Below are 17,496 nucleotides of genomic sequence, written 5' to 3'. Positions count from 1 at the left end.
AAATTAAAGAGTACTTACAAAAGAGTTGATCAACCCAAGACAAAAACTTGAAACTATAAAATGCTACAATGAAAACTACATAAACCCTAAGAGAGCATTCTAACTACACTACTCCTACTCCTAAAATTATATTCTAAAACTATCTAAGTCCTAATGATTTGATATGTGGTCATTTCCCCTTCATATAGCACTTTAATTCAGCATTAGCACATCCAAAACTGGACCAAGAGGCCCCCAAAATCGCGAGCCACACGCCTCGTTAATGAAGGCATGCGCTGGTTCCTGTGCATATGCACACATACGCACATATGTGTGCGTACACACATATGCTGATTTATCTTCTTGTACGCACGCACGGAGTATTGTGCGTACGCACACTTACTGATTCTGCTCTTATGCGTACGCACAGGATGTTGTGAGTATGCACATATGGCTGTGTGCTTCTCCTTTGTTTTCTTCATGTGTTTTCCTTTTTTTGTATGCTTCCTTCCACTTTTGCTTATCCATTATTGTCTTTAGGACATGAAATCACTCACCAAACACATCACGGCATTGAATGGAATAAAAGTGGAATTAAATTTCTCAATATAGGCACAAAAATGCATGCTTTCACATTTAGGCTCAATTCAGGGACAAAAAACAAAAGTATGCTATTTTAGTGAATAAGTGTAGGTTTATGTGATAAAATCCATCTAATCCAAGCCAAAAATTATCATCAAATATGGACTCATCAATGTCGCCTCCATGAATTCCTACTAAACGAAATTCCTCTAATTCAGATAGTAGTGAATCAATCTCCACATTCAAATTAGATCTGTTTTCTTACTGCCATCTGACAATCTTATGCCGACAACGCTTTATTTTTTGAGCTAGCATATACATAGATGAACCATCAATCTGTTCGTGTCAGACCTCTCTAAAAATCTGCCTTATTTCATGGTTAGAACACCATCTTTCTTGGAATTTAAATTGCCATTTAGATCTCTCAGTTCTTGGATTAGAGTCTAAGAGAAGAGGGGAATGATCCGACCTGATTCTGACAGTCTAAGAACTGATGCATTAGGATAGAGTTGCTGCCAATCAACTCCTACCAGAAATCGATCTAGTCTCTCCTGTATCAACTCATCACCATACTGCCTATTCGACCAAGTGAATGGTCTTCCAACCATACCAATATCAATCAGGGAATTATCATCAATAAAATTATTAAAAGTTTCAATAGGAGAAGGAGATTTAACACCCTCACCTGCTTTCTCCAATTGATTTGAAATGGCATTAAAATCACTCATTGACACAACCTTACCATGGAACTGTTGGGTGACAGAAGTTAATTCAGCAAACTGAGCCATTCTGTGTTGATCATTTGAACTGAGATAAACACCTAGAACACCATAGGGATCATTAGAATCAGTTGTTAAAACTGATGCCGCCATGAAGAATCTATTATTGTATTAGACATTATTGTATTAGACATTATTTAGGGGATAGGATATATTCAATAAAGAATTAGAAGAAGAATTAGTATCAGTAGCAGTACCAGTGTTATCTGAATCACCCTCTTTTTCAGCTCTAGAACACGAATTGGCAACAATTTTTTCATTATTCTATTTTTTCTGATCATCTTGTACACTCAATTTTGAGAAACTATCAAAAAGTCATGCAGGTGGAGATTTTTTCTTCGGTTGAGCTGGAACAGAACCTTCATGAGGTTGATTAAGATTGAAGGAAGCTCTCTTTTTCGTTAAACGCCTTCTGACCTAATCTACCTTAAGCCATTCACGAACTCTATCTTCCTTGATATTGTTTTGGGTATAATCATCAATAAAAGTTTGGCAGTTCTTAGGTTCATGCCCCAATTTCACACAATAAGTAAAGAACACTCCTATACATTCATAGTGAACTCCAATTTCCAGTTTTTCTTATTAGGATCAAGCAATTTTAGTGTATCCCTCACTCTTTTTTTCATCGTTCAGTTCCACTTTAGCCTTTACTATGCGTGTATCTTTGCCTCGAACTTCAAATAGAGCAAGATCTTCAATTTGTCTAAGTCTCCCACCCAATTTTCGGCCAACCTCAAGCATTTTTTGTATTGTTCGGGCAATCCCCAAAATTGTGCCCATACAAGAAAAGAGGAGATGTGATTATCCTCCATGTTTACTGATTGCTTCCATCTTCGAACGTGAAGGACAAAACACTTGAATAACCAAGGGAAACCCCTCTCAATTCGAGTCACATCAAAGTCATTCTCAAAGAAAAATTGAAATTGGTTCCTGAATTTTTTGACTACTCTGAATCATTCTAGTTTATTCCATGTTGCATAGAAAGCTCCTCCCGTGGTACCTACTGATCCGATCTGAGAAAATTCTTTCAGATAAACTCCATGTACATGCTTGAATTCCTTCAGAAACACCTTCATTAGCTAAAACGATCAAATCATCCTCCTGATCACTGTCAATTATATGGGAGTTTTGAGTTTCTGATTTGTTACTCATGGTGCAGAGAAAATTAGAAGGCAGAGTGGATAACTGATGATTTCACGGAGAAAAAGAGATATATGAGATGAGTGAATTAGAAAATAAAGTGAATTAGAAGAGAAATCAGCGTAGGAATGAATTAGAAGGGGAAACAAAAATTAGAAAACCAAGTGGGAGTGAATTAGAAATAGAAAAGAAATTAGGAGAATAAAGTAGAAAAAGATGGAAAAGAAATTAACGAAGAAAGGGTCAAGAAAAGCAAAACCATGGAGACGACGCAGTGAAACCCTGGCAGAGCATAGAAAAAACCCAAAGGGGCGCTACGCGTTTGACCACACCATGTTTAGTTGTTAAAGCTTGATTATTATTAAAGTAGTAGTGAAAATATATATTTCAAATTTTAATTTTAAATTTTTAATTATTCTATATTTTGTTTACGTAGAACCGAATCAACCAATTCAATTAATAACCTACTAGTTAAACTAATAAATCAATAAATCTGTAACTTAATCAATTTGATCACCAATTTAGTTCTGACAACTATGATCAAAACACATCTTTCATAAATAAACCAATTTTATTTTATTTTATTTTGAATAAATTTATCTATATTCTAAATATTCATGAATAAAAAAAATTTATGAATAGAAATGATAATTTATTCAATTTCAATATGAAAGTTTGATTTCTAAATCAAATTAATTTTAATTCCAAGATGTTCAAGAAATATTCTTGCAGTAAAAATGATCGAAATCAGATCCTTAAAAAGATTAGAAACATCACTAAAAAATGGGTTAAAATCCAAACTAAGCTTAACCTTTGATAAAAAAAGGAAAAATAAAATAAAAAAGGCATATTTATTCTTTTTGTTTTTAACATACATGAAATTCAATTGGAGCATGCAAGTAGTATGCATACAATAAGTACCTATAAATAAGGGTGTTCAAAATCGATCCAATTCTAATAAAATTGATCAACCGAACTAAAAAGATCGATAACCGAACAAATTAAGAACAAAAAAAAAAAAACCAAAAAATGATTTTTTGCAGTTTTCTTGCGGTTTGGTTCAGTTTTCAATTTTGGTAGAGAAAATCCTAGCCGAACCGAACCGAACCTGTGTTATTAAAAACCCTAATATAAAAGCAGCCTCCCTCCACAATTCCTCCTAGACCAGTCACAGCCACCCCTACCAGGAATCCTAATTCCCTCTAGCCCTTTCTCGATCTCTCTAATGCCAAATCTCAGCTCCAAACCGCCTTCTTTTTCTCTGCCATCGACGCTGTCAGACAGCACCATTGCGGCGGCGCGACCCTTTCTTCTCCTTCTCCCTTCCTTGTAGGCTACGTAACGCTTCTCTCTCTCCCTCATCCTCAACGGCTCCACACACCACCTCTCCAACAGCACGCCGTCTCCTCCACGAACCAACAGTTGCCGTTGTCCTCGACGAACCACAGCAGCACGCGCCAGACGTAGTCGAAGCCACCGTCGTTCGTCACCCGTCTCTTGTTTGTATTTGTCTTCTCCATCATTGAAGCAATGTTGTCCTTCCATCTCTAGTTTTTGATTCATCGCCACCGTCGTCTCACTATCCTGCACCTTCGTCGTCCTCTGTAATGGAGCCTAAGTCTCAGGTTTGTTTTTCTTTTTTTTTCTTTTTTGATTCTATTTCTTTTTTAATTCTGGTTTAATCTTCTTTTTTATTCTAATTTGTAATGAACACTTTGTCGGTTTGTTCTTGATTCTATGGTTAAATTGTTCATTCTGATTTTATTTTTTATTTCTAAACTTTTTGTTCTGTTTTGATTTAGAGTAATTCTGGTTTAGGATTGATTTTGAACTTTTTGTTTATTCAATGTTAATGCAAGAAAAGAGAAAGTGAAAGAAGAAGAATTTGTGGAATTAATACACCACGTGAAAATTTTTAGAATTAGTGATTGTATTCCTGATTCAGTTTGGAATTGGTGCACCATTTTTGCAACAATCTTTTAATCTAGCTTGGTTGTATTTCTTGATTTTCTCGATTAAGTTCATGTCTGTTTCTATTGTTTTTGCAAAATTGTTGATTTTAATTTGTTGTATTAGTGATTTCTGAGTCAAGTTAATTAATCATTGTTCCATCTACTTCTGCTATTTTTGCAAAATTGTTAATTATTTTAATTTGTTGTGCTTTTGCTAATTTGTCAGTAATTTCTGAGTTAGATAGATTATTGTTAGTGACTTCGTAAAATAGTATGAATGGTTTTTGTTTGAATTAATTAAATACACAACTAACCAATCCAAACAAATTTTGATAGATTTGGTTTGACTCAGATGATCTCGATAGAAAAAACGAACCAAACTAATAAACCGCAATTTTAATAAACGATTGAATCGGATGACTTTTTTTTCTAAATAATCGAACCAAACTGCAACCCTACCCACAAGGCGCCCAAGTCCCCACAAGCTGCTTTATGACATTTTTAGGTTTAAATCGTCTTTATAAGTCACAATAATGTTAATAACTAGTTAAATTTGGTTCATCCATCATCAAAACATTAAGCACTTATATATCAAGTGACATTAACGTGCAGAATTTCTTTTTCTTTCCTTTTTTTAGTCTGCTGCAAACTTACAATTTGAACAGGATGATAGTTGCATCCCATCCTTAAAAAATGGCATTATATATCTTACATATATATTCTTGTCTGTTACCCTATTTATCCTGCAATAAATTTGTGGAAAAGGAATAGAGATTAATAAATACAATTTTAATTATAACAAAAGAAAAAAAAAATTAAGATTAAAGCAAAGTAGTGAAGGCACTTAACTCAAAGTAGCAAGCTACATACCAATACAAATAAGCATCTAGTGACAGGACGTCAACAAAAATTTCTCCTTCATGCGCGAGATGAGCTTGAACTTTTCTTCTGCCTCGACCTGCTCACGAACATCAGTTTTTGATGCCCGATCTGGATGGAACTTAAACAAGGCCCGTTTATATGCTGCATGCACCTGACATGATCGTCAACCAAGAGGGGTGGGTGAAATATGAAGCACACAGTGGCAACCAGTTGACAAATCCATTATGATAAATAATATGCACTAAACTCATCGTTGAGGAGAGGGAACAACATAGAATGTTAACAGATCTAAAGGCATTTCAGACCACAGATTAATTGCTTGGGAGTAAATGAGGAAATGAAGCCTAAAATACATATACAAATCCAAGTTACTAGCTCCTTACCCGAATGTCCATTCATCTTTCTCATAGTTTTATGCGGAGCTGTCAGTAACTCGGTATGAATCAGGTTTACTATATTAGCGTTTACCATATTAGTGTTCATAGGCATAGTTTTATGATTTAACGAATCGGACGGAGTCTTTTAAACCATGTACTCAATTCCATTTACTAAGAGGAGGCCGAAATGCTGCATTTTATTTTATTTTTTAAATACCAGGCCAAAGAACCGCTAACGGTTTTATTTCAATAGGATGGAAAGAAACAGAAAACTGTATGCCCAAAAATTAGAGCTTCCTTACAAGCCAAAATATGACTGATTAAGAAATGCAATAATGGAACTGACCAAAAGGTTAAAATCAAGTTTCATTTAAGAGTAATAGGTGAGCGGATGAAATGGAGAGACTTGGAAGTACTTTGTACCATTCATGCTAATACGAAACCTTTACTGCACAAATTTACGATTTAAGAATGGCAAAAATGAGACTAAATATTGGGTATTGACAATGTTCCAGTTAAATGATGGAGAAAAAAATGTCACAGATATAAGGTGTTAATTGGATGTGCGGATACACTAGACAATTGAAGATTCGGAATGCATAAGGGAGAAAGTTGAAGTAACACCAACTATGTGGAAATTGTCTTGGGTATTTAGTTTCATTGAAATCTGTTGTTGACTTTGTATATCACTCCACTTTAAATATATGATTTTATCCTATGGATTTATTGTGGTATTGAAAACTATAAACAATGTTAACAGAAACATTAGTTGCTATCTTAATATGTGATTTTCTAGTTTTACTGGGCAGGCAACCCTCACAACTTCTAAAAGATCCATTCAGTAAACATTAAAATATAGGTTTTAATAAGACCTTATAGATGATTTCAAATATAATATGAATAAAAAAATTACCAAGATGATCAAGTACATTAATCTTGAAGAATGCATACCAGAAAAATATAACTTGAGCAATTAAAAGAATTGTACCATAGAATTCAAGCAAGCTGCAGAACCAAAAGCATAAAGTGATAAAGAGAATGATGTATTATTTAAAAGATAAACATACCTCAGTAGGCTTTGGGAAAAAACCAACTCCAACAGCTATTCCTAAGCCACGAAGCAATGATGTCATGTCACTGCATTGCTTCTCCAATTTATTAAGCCTATTCCGTATTTCTACCCGCAGCTGCTCTTTCTTGTTCATAAATTCTTCATCCTGAATTTAGCATTATTGCAGATTGACAGAGAATTCATCAGTTACTGAAAAAGTTGCATGACTAAATCATGCCAATGCTAAGCAAAATACCAATGGTGAAACATTAAAAAATAATTGGTGTAGGAAACACAATAATAAATGTTTAAAACAAAAAATCCAACCTTCTTTTGCGTCTCTCTCACTTCTTCAACACGTTCCTTCTGCCTTCTTTGCATGTCCAATATACGCTTAGTTTCAGCCTTCTTTCGCTTGCGCAATCTCTGTGCTTCCTCAGCCTGAGTTTAGGGAATAAATTTAAGTATCCAATTTTATAATTACATTAAGGTCATGGTGCCTATGGTACCAGGTATTAAGAACTTCCCAGGATCCTGCCTCTTTTGAGGTAATCTCTGCCTAGTCAAGTCATCCAGTTCTTTGGTGAGCAAAGGGGGTTCGTGATCCCAAGTCTCATTACCAAATAACTTGTCATTTATCTTCATGATTGCTCCAAGGTACTTAGCAACTTGCTCTTCAGTGACATCTTCATCCTCTTCAGAGGAAGAATACTCATCAGAGCTCATGAATAGCAGAAGTAAATCCAATGGAATCTCTATGGTCTCAGTGTGAGCCTCAGATTCCCATGGTTCCTCATTAGGGAACTCATTGGAGGCCAGTAGACGTCCATTGAGGTCTTCTTTAGTGGCGATCACTACCTCTTCCTCCTCTCCTAATTCGGCCATGTTGATGGCCTTACACTCTCCTTTTGGATTCTCTTCTGTATTGCTTGGAAGAGTACTAGGAGGGAGTTCAGTAACTTTCTTACTCAGCTGACCCACTTGTGCCTCCAAGTTTCTAATGGAAGACCTTGTTTCAGTCATGAAACTTTGAGTGGTTTTGATTAGATCAGAGACCATGGTTGCTAAGTCAGAGTGGCTCTGCTTAGAATTCTCTGTCTATTGCTGAGAAAATGATGGAAAAGGCTTGCCATTGCTAAACCTGTTTCTTCCACCATTATTGTTGTTGAAACCTTGTTGAGGTCTCTGTTGATCCTTCCATGAGAGATTTGGATGATTTTTCCATGAAGGATTATAGGTGTTTTCATAAGGTTCTCCCATGTAATTCACTCTTCCATTGATGGGTTCTCAGGATCATAAGCTTCTTCTTCAGATGAAGCATCCTTAGTACTGCCTGGTGCAGCTTGCATTCTAGACAAACTTTGAGAAATCATATTGACTTGTTGAGTCAATATTTGTTCTGAGCCAATATGGCATTCAGAGCATCAATCTCAAGAACTCCTTTCTTTTGATTCGTCCTATTGTTCACAGGGTTCCTTTCAGAAGTGTACATGAATTGGTTATTTGCAACCATTTCAATGAGTTCTTGAGCTTCTGCAGGCGTCTTCTTCAGATGAAGAGATCCTCCAGCAGAGCTATCCAATAACATCTTGGACAGTTCAGACAGACCATCATAGAAGATACTTATGATGCTCCATTTAGAAAGCATGTCAAAAGGACACTTTCTGATCAATTATTTGTATCTTTCCCAAGCTTCATAGAGGGATTCACCTTCCTTCTGTCTGAAGGTTTGGACTTCCACTCTAAGCTTACTCAATTTTTGAGGTGGAAAGAACTTTGCCAAGAAGGCATTGACTAGCTTTTCCCAAGAGTTCAGGCTTTCTTTAGTTTGTGAGTCCAACCATATCCTAGCTCTATCTCTTATAGCAAAAGGGAATAGCATAGGTCTGTAGACCTCAAGGTCAACCCCATTGGTCTTGACAGTGTCACAGATTTGCAAGAAATCAGCTAAAAACTGATGAGGATCTTCCAATGGAAGTCCATGAAACTTGCAATTCTGTTGCATTAGAGAAACTAATTGAGGCTTAAGCTCAAAGTTTTTTGCTACAATGGCAGGGATAGAGATGCTTCTCCCATAGAAGTCGGGAGTGGGTGCAGTAAAGTCACCCAGCACCTTCCTTGCATTGTTTGCATTGTTGTTGTTTTCGGCTGCCATGTCTTCTTCTTTGAAGATTTCTGTTAGGTCCTTTACAGAGAATTGTGCTTTAGCTTTTCTTAGCTTTCGCTTCAAGGTCCTTTCAGGTTCAGGGTCAGCTTCAACAAGAATGCCTTTGTCTTTGCTCCTGCTCATATGAAAGAGAAGAAAACAAGAAAATATGGAGTCCTCTATGTCACAGTATAGAGATTCCTTGAGGTGTCAGAGGAAAAGAAGAATAGAAGGAGGAGGTAGAAGAATTCAAACTTATCAAGAGAGATAGAGTTCGAATTGTGCATTGAGGAGGAGTGTTAGTCCATAAATAGAAGGATGTGAGAAGAGGAAAAGAAATTTTCGAAAATTAAAGTGAATTAATTAAAAGAAATTTTGAAAAATGGTAATTGATTTTTGAAAACTAAGATTGGGAAAGAAATTAAGTAAAATTTGAAAAATATTTTGAAATTAGAAATCAAAAAGATATGATTGAAAACTATTTTGAAAAAGATGTGATTAAGAAGGTATGATTGAAGATATAGTTTTAAAAAGATATGATTGAAAAATAATTTAAAAAAGATTTGATTTTTAAAATTAATGACTTGGCTAACAAGAAATTTAAAAGATATGATTCAGACATTAAACCTTTCTCAACAGAAAATGCAATATACTTGAAATGTTGAATCAAATCATTAATTGTTAGCAAGTATTTTTGAAAAAGGAAAGAAATTGATTTTGAAAATATATGATTTAAAAGATATGATTTGAAAAAGATTTGATTTTGAAAAATTATGGAAACTTGAAAAAAATTTGAATTAAAAATAAAATCTTCCCTCTTGTGCCATCCTGGCGTTAAACGCTCAGAATGGTATCCATTCTGGCGTTTAACGCCCAAAATGCTACCCTTTTGGGCGTAAAACGCCCAGCCAGGTGCCCTGCCTGGCGTTTAAACGCCAGTTTTCCTTCTTCACTGGGCGTTTTGAACGCCCAGCTTTTTCTGTGTAATTCCTCTGCTGAATGTTCTGAATCTTCAATCCTCTGTATTATTGACTTGAGAAGACACAAATTAAGAATTTTTTTTTTGAATTTTTAATGATGAGGAATAATCAAAATGCAACTAAAATCAAATAAACAATGCATGCAAGACACCAAACTTAGAAGTTTGTATACTACTGACACTAACAAATTGAGAATGCATATGAGAAACAACAAAACACACAAAACAAGAGAATTTAAAGATCAGAGCAAGTAAATCATCAAGAACAACTAGAAGATCAATGAAGACACATGAAAAATGCAAGAAGAACAGAAACATGCAATTGACACCAAACTTAAAATGAGACACTAGACTCAAACAAGAAACATAAAAATATTTTTTTTTGATTTTATGATTTTGTAATTTTTTTGATTTTTTGAAAATTGAGTGGAAAAAGAAAATAAAGAGATTCAAAATTTTTAATAAGAATTCCAGGAATCATGCAATGTTAGTCTAAAGCTTCAGTCTAAAACGATTAGACATGGCTAGCCAAGCTTCAGCAGGACATTACATTCAAGAGCTAAATTGATGAGAATCAATCCACTTTGGTGATGATAAAAACATCACCTTGAAACTCTAGAATTCATTGTTAAAAATTCTGAAGAAAAATACCTAATCTAAGCAACAAGATGAACCGTCAGTTGTCCAAACTCAAACAATCCCCAACAACGGCGCCAAAAACTTGGTGCACGAAATTGTGATCATCAATGGCGCGATCAACATGGTACGCTCAATTGCAATCTCAACTCTTTATCACAACTTCGCACAACTAACCAGCAAGTGCACTGGGTCGTCCAAGTAATAAACCTTACGCGAGTAAGGGTTGATCCCACGAAGATTGTTGGTATGAAGCAAGCTATGGTCATCTTGTAAATCTCAGTCAGGTGGATTCAAATGGTTATGGAGGATTAATGATTAAAAGATAAATAAAACATAAAGTAAAGATAGAGATACTTATGTAATTCATTGGTGAGAATTTCAGATAAGCATATGGAGATGCTTTGTCCCTTCCGTCTATCTGCTTTCCTACTGTCTTCATCCAATCCTTCTTATTCCTTTCCATGGCAAGCTGTATGTTGGGCATCACCGTTGTCAATGGCTACAGTCCCATCCTCTCAGTGAAAATATTCAATGCGTTCTGTCACAGCACGGCTATTTGATGAGCGGATAATTTATACGCTTTTTGGCATTGTTTTCATATAGTTTTTAGTAAGTTTAAGCTACTTTTAGGGATGTTTTCATTAGTTTTTATGTTAAATTCACATTTCTGGACTTTACTATGAGTTTGTGTGTTTTTCTGTGATTTCAGGTAAATTCTGACTGAAATTGAGGGATTTGAGCAAAACTCTGAAGAAGGCTGACAAAAGGACTGCTGATGCTGTTGGAATCTGACTTCCCTGCACTCGAAATGGATTTTCTGGAGCTACAGAACTCCAATTGGCGCGCTCTCAACGGCGTTGGAAAGTAGACATCCAGGGCTTTCCAGCAATATATAATAGTCCATACTTTATTCGAAGAACGACGACGTAACTTGGCGTTAAACGCCAAGTACACGCTGCTGTCTGGAGTTAAACGCCAGAAAAACGTCATGATCCGGAGTTAAACGCCCAAAACACGTCATAACCTGAAGTTTGACGCCAAGAAATGCCTTAGCTCGTGGAATGATCAAGCTCAGCCCAAGCATACACCAAGTGGGCCCCGGAAGTGGATTTATGCATCAATTACTTACTCATGTAAACCCTAGTAGCTAGTCTAGTATATATAGGACATTTATCTATTGTATTAGACATCTTTGATCTCAGTTTTGTTTTATTCTTCATCTGAGGGGATCATTGATCACATTAGGGAGGCTGGCCATTCGGCCATGCCTGAACTCTTTGCTTATGTATTTTCAACGGTGGAGTTTCTGCACACCATAGATTAAGGGTGTGGAGCTCTGCTGTACCTCAAGTATTAATGAAATTCTATTATCTTTTATTCAAATCTCTTTTATTCTTATTCCAAGATATTCATTCGTACCCAAGAACATGATGAATGTTATGAGTCAGATTACCCTCATTATCATTCTCACTTATGAACGCGCGTGATTGACAACCACTCCCGTTCTACATGCAACAGAGCTTGAATGCATATCTCTTAGATTCCCCAACAGAATCTTCGTGGTATAAGCTAGATAGATGGCGGCATTTATGAGGATCCGGAAAGTCTCACCTTGTCTGTGGTATTCCGAGTAGGATCCTGGGAATCCGGAAAGTCTCACCTTGTCTGTGGTATTCCGAGTAGGATTCCGGTAATGAATGACTGTGACGTGCTTCAAACTTTAACCTGCTGGGCGTTAGTGACAGACGCAAAAGAGGGATTCTATTCCAGTAGGAGCGGGAACCAACCGGTGATTAGCCGTACTGTGACAGAGTGCGTGCATTAGTTTTCACTGCGATGATGGGATGTAGCCATTAGCCATGGGTGATGCCTCCAGACTGGTTAGCTGTGCGAGTGACAGCCGCACAGGGTATTTCCCCGAGAGGAAGAAAGTAGCCACAGTTGATGGTGAACCCCTATACAAAGCTTGCCATGGAAAGGAGTAAGAAGGACTGAGTAGAAGGAGTAGGAGAACAGGCGTCCAAGAGCTCTACAGCATCTCCATCCGCTTATCTGAAATTCCCACCAATAAATCTGCATAAGTGTTCTATCCCTTTTATTATTTCTTCTTTTTATTATTAATTATTCGAAAACCCATAAACCATTTTTAATTTGCCTAACTGAGATTTGCAAGGTGACCACAGCTTGCTTCATACCAACAATCTCTGTGGATTCGACCCTTACTCACGTAAGGTTTATTACTTGGACGACCCAGTACACTTGCTGGTTAGTTGAACGGAGTTGTGAAAATAAACAATGCCCTCAGAGTATACATCCTACAAGTAAAACGAATAAGTGATCACAATTTCGTCCACCAAGTTTTTGGCGCCGTTGCCGGGGATTGTTCGAGTATGGACAACTGACGGTTCATCTTGTTGCTCAGATTAGGTAATTTTCTTTTCAAAAATCTTTTTCAAAATTTTTTTTTTCTTTTTATTTTTTCGTTTTTCCAAATTGTTTTTCGAAAAAAATTAATAAAAATACAAAAAAATTAGAAAATCATAAAAATCAAAAATATTTTGTGTTTCTTGTTTGAAGATTGTGTTAATTTTAAAGTTTGGTGTCAATTGCATGCTTTAAAAATTTTTCTTGCATTTTTTTCGAAAATCCCATGCATTCATAGTGTTCTTCATGATCTTCAAGTTGTTCTTGACAAGTCTTCTTGTTTGATCTTGATGATTCCTTGTTTTGTGTCTTTTGTTGTTTTTCATGTGCACTTTTGCATTCATATTTTCCATGCATAAAAAATTTTCTAAGTTTGGTGTCTTGCATGTTTTCTTTGCATCAAAAATTTTTCAAAATTATGTTCTTGATGTTCATCATGATCTTCAAAGTGTTCTTGGTGTTCATCTTGACATTCATAGCATTCTTGCATGCATTCATTGTTTTGATCTAAAAATTTCATGCATTGATTATTTTTGTTGTTTTTCTCTTTCATAATTCAAAATTCAAAAATCAAAAAAATATCTTTTCCTTATTTTCATCCAAAATTTCGAAATTTTGGGTTGACCTGGTCAAAAATTTTCAAAATTAGTTGTTTCTTACAAGTCAAGTCAAAATTTCAATTTTAAAAATCTTATCTTTGCAAATCTTTTTCAAAAATCAAATCTTTTTCATTTTTTTATTTAATTTTCGAAAATTTCAAAATTATTTTTCAAAATATTTTCAAAAATCTTTTCCTTATCTTTATATCAAATTTTCGAAAATTAGCTAACAATTAATGTGATTGGTTCAAAAATTTGAAGTTTGTTACTTTCTTGTTAAGAAAGGTTCAATCTTTAAATTCTAGAATCTTATCTTGTAGTTTCTTGTTAGTTAAGTCATTTTAAAAATTAAATCTTTTTCAAAATATCTTTTTCTTAAAAATCTTTTTATCTTTTTATCTTATCTTTTTCAAAATTTTTATCCTTTTCAAATTTGATTTCAAAATATCTTATCTAACTTCTTATCTTCTTATCTTTTTCAAAATGTGATTTCAAATCTTTTTCAATCAACTAACTAACTTTTTGTTTGTTTCTTATCTTTTTCAAAACCACCTAACTACTTTTCCCTCTCTAATTTTCGAAAATTCTCCCTCTCTTTTTCAAAAAAGAATTCTTTTTGTTTTAAATTTTAATTTTAATCTCATCTCATCTTTAATTTTCGAAAATTACTAACCACTTTTTCAAAATTATTTTCGAAAATTTCTTTCTCTTCTCTTATTCTATTTAATTAATTAATTACTAACACTTCTCTTCACCTCTCTTCATCCACAAATCCGAATCTCCTTCTTCATTCTTCTACCTCTTTCTTGTTCTACTAACATAAGGGAATCTCTATACTGTGACATAGAGGATTCCTCTTTCTGTTCTTGTTTTCTTCTCTTTCTTATAAGCAGGAACAAGGATAAAGGCACTCTTGTTGAAGCTGATCCAGAACCTGAAAGGACTCTGAAGAGAAAATTAAGAGAAGCTAAATTACAACAATCCAGAAATAACCTTTCAGAAATTTTCGAACAGGAGAAGGACATGGCAGCCGCAAATAATAATGATAATAATGCAAGGAGAATGCTTGGTGACTTTACAAAGCCAACATCCAAGTTTGATGGAAGAAGCATCTCCATTCCTGCCATTGGAGCCAATAACTTTGAGCTTAAGCCTCAACTAGTTGCATTAATGCAACAAAACTGCAAGTTTTATGGGCTTCCATCTGAAGATCCCTATCAGTTTTTAACTGAGTTCTTGCAAGTCTGTGATACTGTAAAGACGAATGGAGTCAATCCTGAAGTCTACAGACTCATGCTTTTCCCTTTTGCTGTAAGAGACAGAGCTAGAATATGGTTAGATTCACAACCTAAGGATAGCCTGGACTCCTGGGATAAGCTGGTCACTGCCTTCTTGGATAAATTCTTTCCTCCTCAAAAGCTGAGCAAGCTGAGAGTGGATGTTCAAACCTTCAAACAAAAAGATGGTGAATCCCTCTATGAAGCTTGGGAAAGATACAAGCAGCTGACCAAGAGATGTCCATCTGACATGTTTTCAGAATGGACCCTATTAGATATATTCTATTATGGTCTCTCTGAATTTTCGAAAATGTCACTGGACCATTCTGCAGGTGGATCTATTCACCTGAAGAAAATGCCTGAAGAGGCGCAAGAACTCATTGACATGGTTGCAAACAACCAGTTCATGTATACCTCTGAGAGGAATTCCGTGAATAATGGGATACCTCAGAAGAAAGGAGTTCTTGAAATTGATGCTCTGAATGCCATATTGGCTCAGAACAAAATGTTGACTCAACAGGTCAACATAATCTCTCAAAATCTGAATGGATTGCAACATGCATCCAACAGTGCTAGAGAGGCAGCTTCTGAAGAAGCTTATGATCCTGAGAACCCTGCCATGGCAGAGGTTAATTACATGGGTGAACCATATGGAAACACCTATAACCCATCATGGAGAAATCACCCAAATTTCTCCTGGAAGGATCAACAAAAGCCTCAACAAGGCTTTAACAGTGGTGGACGCAATAGGCTGAAAAATAGTAAGCCATATCCATCATCTTCTCAGCAACAGACAGAGAACTCTGAACAAAATAATTCTAATTTAGCTAATATACTCTCTGATCTGTCAAAGGCCACTTTCAGTTTCATGAATGAAACAAGATCCTCCATTAGAAATTTGGAGGCACAAGTAGGCCAGCTGAGTAAGAAAGTTATTGAAACTCCTCCCAGTATTCTCCCAAGCAATACAGAAGAGAATCCAAAAGGAGAGTGCAAGGCCATTGATTTGATCAAAGTGGCCGAATGCATAGGGGAGGAGGAGGACAAAAATCCCAGTGAGGAAGACCTCCTGGGATGTCCTTCAAGTAAGAAGGAGTTTCCTATTAAGGATCCTGAGGAATCTGAGGCTCATACAGAGACCATAGAGATTCCATTAAACCTCCTTCTGCCATTCATGAGCTCTGAAGACTATTCATCCTCTGAAGAGAATGAAGATGTGACTGGAGAGCAATTTGCTCAATACTTAGGAGCTATCATGAAGCTGAATGCCAAGCTGTTTGGTAATGAGACTTGGGAAAGTGAACCCCCCTTGCTCATTAGTGAACTGGATACTTGGGTTCAGAAAACTCTACCTCAAAAGAAACAAGATCCCGGCAAGTTCTTAATACCTTGCACCATTGGCACTATGAGCTTTGAAAAAGCTCTATGTGATCGTGGGTCAGGGATAAATCTGATGCCACTCTCTGTAATGGAGAAGCTGGGAATCATTGAGGTACAACCTGCCTTGTTCTCATTACAATTGGCAGACAAGTCAGTGAGACAAGCTTATGGAATGGTAGAGGACGTATTAGTAAAGGTTGAAGGCCTTTACATCCCTGCTGATTTCATAATCCTAGATACTAGGAAGGAAGATGATGAATGCATCATCCTAGGAAGACCTTTCCTAGCCACAGCAGAAGCTGTGATAGATGTCAACAGAGGAGAGTTAGTCCTTCAATTGAATGGGGAATACCTTGTGTTTCAAGCACATGGTCATCCCTCTGTGACAAAAGAGAGTAAGCATGAAGAACTTCTCTCAGTTCAGAGTCAAGAAGAACCCACACAGTCAAACTCTAAGTTTGGTGTTGTGAGGCCACAACCAAACTCTAAGTTTGGTGTTCAAATTCCATATCCAAACTCTAAGTTTGGTGTGGAGACAACACACTAAATTGACCTGATCATCTTGTGGCTCCATGAGAGCCACTGTCAAGCTATTGACATTAAAGAAGCGCTTGTTGGGAGGCAACCCAATTTTATTTATCTAATTTTATTTTATTTTGTTTTGGTGTTATTTTTGTGTTGAATTAGGTACATGATCATGAGGAGTCACGAAAAAATCAAAAAAATTAAAAACAGAGTCAAAAACAGAAGAAAAAAATTTTTCACCCTGGAGGACGCACGGGCTGGCGTTCAACGCCCAGAAGATGCATCTGGCTGGCGTTCAACGCCAGAACAGAGCATCTTTCTGGCGCTGAACGCCCAAAACAAGCTACATCCTGGCGTTTAACGCCAGGATGCGCACACAGAGGACAATCTGGCGCTGAACGCCAGAAACAAGCTTGAAACTGGCGTTCAACGCCAGAAACAAGCATCACATGGGCGTTTAACGCCCAGAACATGCACCAATGGGCGTTTGAACGCTAGAATGATGCATGGAGGCAATTTACATGCCTATTTGGTGCAGGGATGGAATTCCTTGACACCTCAGGATCTGTGGACCTCACAGGATCCCCACCTACCTCGCCCTCTCTCACTCCATTCATGGTCATCCCTTCTGTTTTTGATTCACCACCTGCTTCTACCCATTCTTCCCCAAACACCCCAACTTCTCTTTCCCACCCACTCCCACCCATATAGCCGAATCCATCTCCCCTCACTCACCTCCATCTTCTTCTTCTTCTTCTCTTCTTTCTTTTCTTGCTCGAGGGCGA

At 36.4% G+C, this 17,496-nt stretch overlaps 1 protein-coding gene and 1 non-coding gene across 3 annotated transcripts; one reads left to right on the top strand and one right to left on the bottom strand.

Annotated features, from left to right (window-relative positions):
* Positions 1-4,997: 4,997 nt before the first annotated feature.
* LOC112801672 (uncharacterized) lies at positions 4,998-7,219 on the bottom strand. 2 transcript variants are annotated; one of them, XM_025844552.3, is made up of 4 exons: positions 7,070-7,219; positions 6,759-6,908; positions 5,282-5,465; positions 4,998-5,175 (listed from the first exon to the last, which is right to left on the bottom strand). In XM_025844552.3, exons 1-3 carry the CDS (start codon positions 7,121-7,123, stop codon positions 5,319-5,321), a joined length of 351 nt encoding a protein of 116 aa, XP_025700337.1. In that variant the 5' UTR covers positions 7,124-7,219; the 3' UTR covers positions 4,998-5,175; positions 5,282-5,318. The 2 variants fall into 2 exon arrangements, with proteins under 2 accessions (XP_025700337.1, XP_025700336.1); XM_025844551.3 differs by having other exon boundaries at positions 5,303-5,465.
* Positions 7,220-8,384: 1,165 nt separating this feature from the next.
* LOC112804794 (small nucleolar RNA R71) lies at positions 8,385-8,492 on the top strand. Its single transcript, XR_003203411.1, has one exon. It is a non-coding gene; the product is annotated as a small nucleolar RNA R71 (small nucleolar RNA).
* The last annotated feature ends 9,004 nt before the right edge of the window (positions 8,493-17,496 follow it).

This window comes from Arachis hypogaea, chromosome 5, assembly GCF_003086295.3.
Source record: "Arachis hypogaea cultivar Tifrunner chromosome 5, arahy.Tifrunner.gnm2.J5K5, whole genome shotgun sequence".
Taxonomy (NCBI): Eukaryota; Viridiplantae; Streptophyta; class Magnoliopsida; order Fabales; family Fabaceae; genus Arachis; species Arachis hypogaea.
Note: the sequence above shows the minus strand (reverse complement) of the source record. Positions and strands in the feature narration are given on the sequence as shown.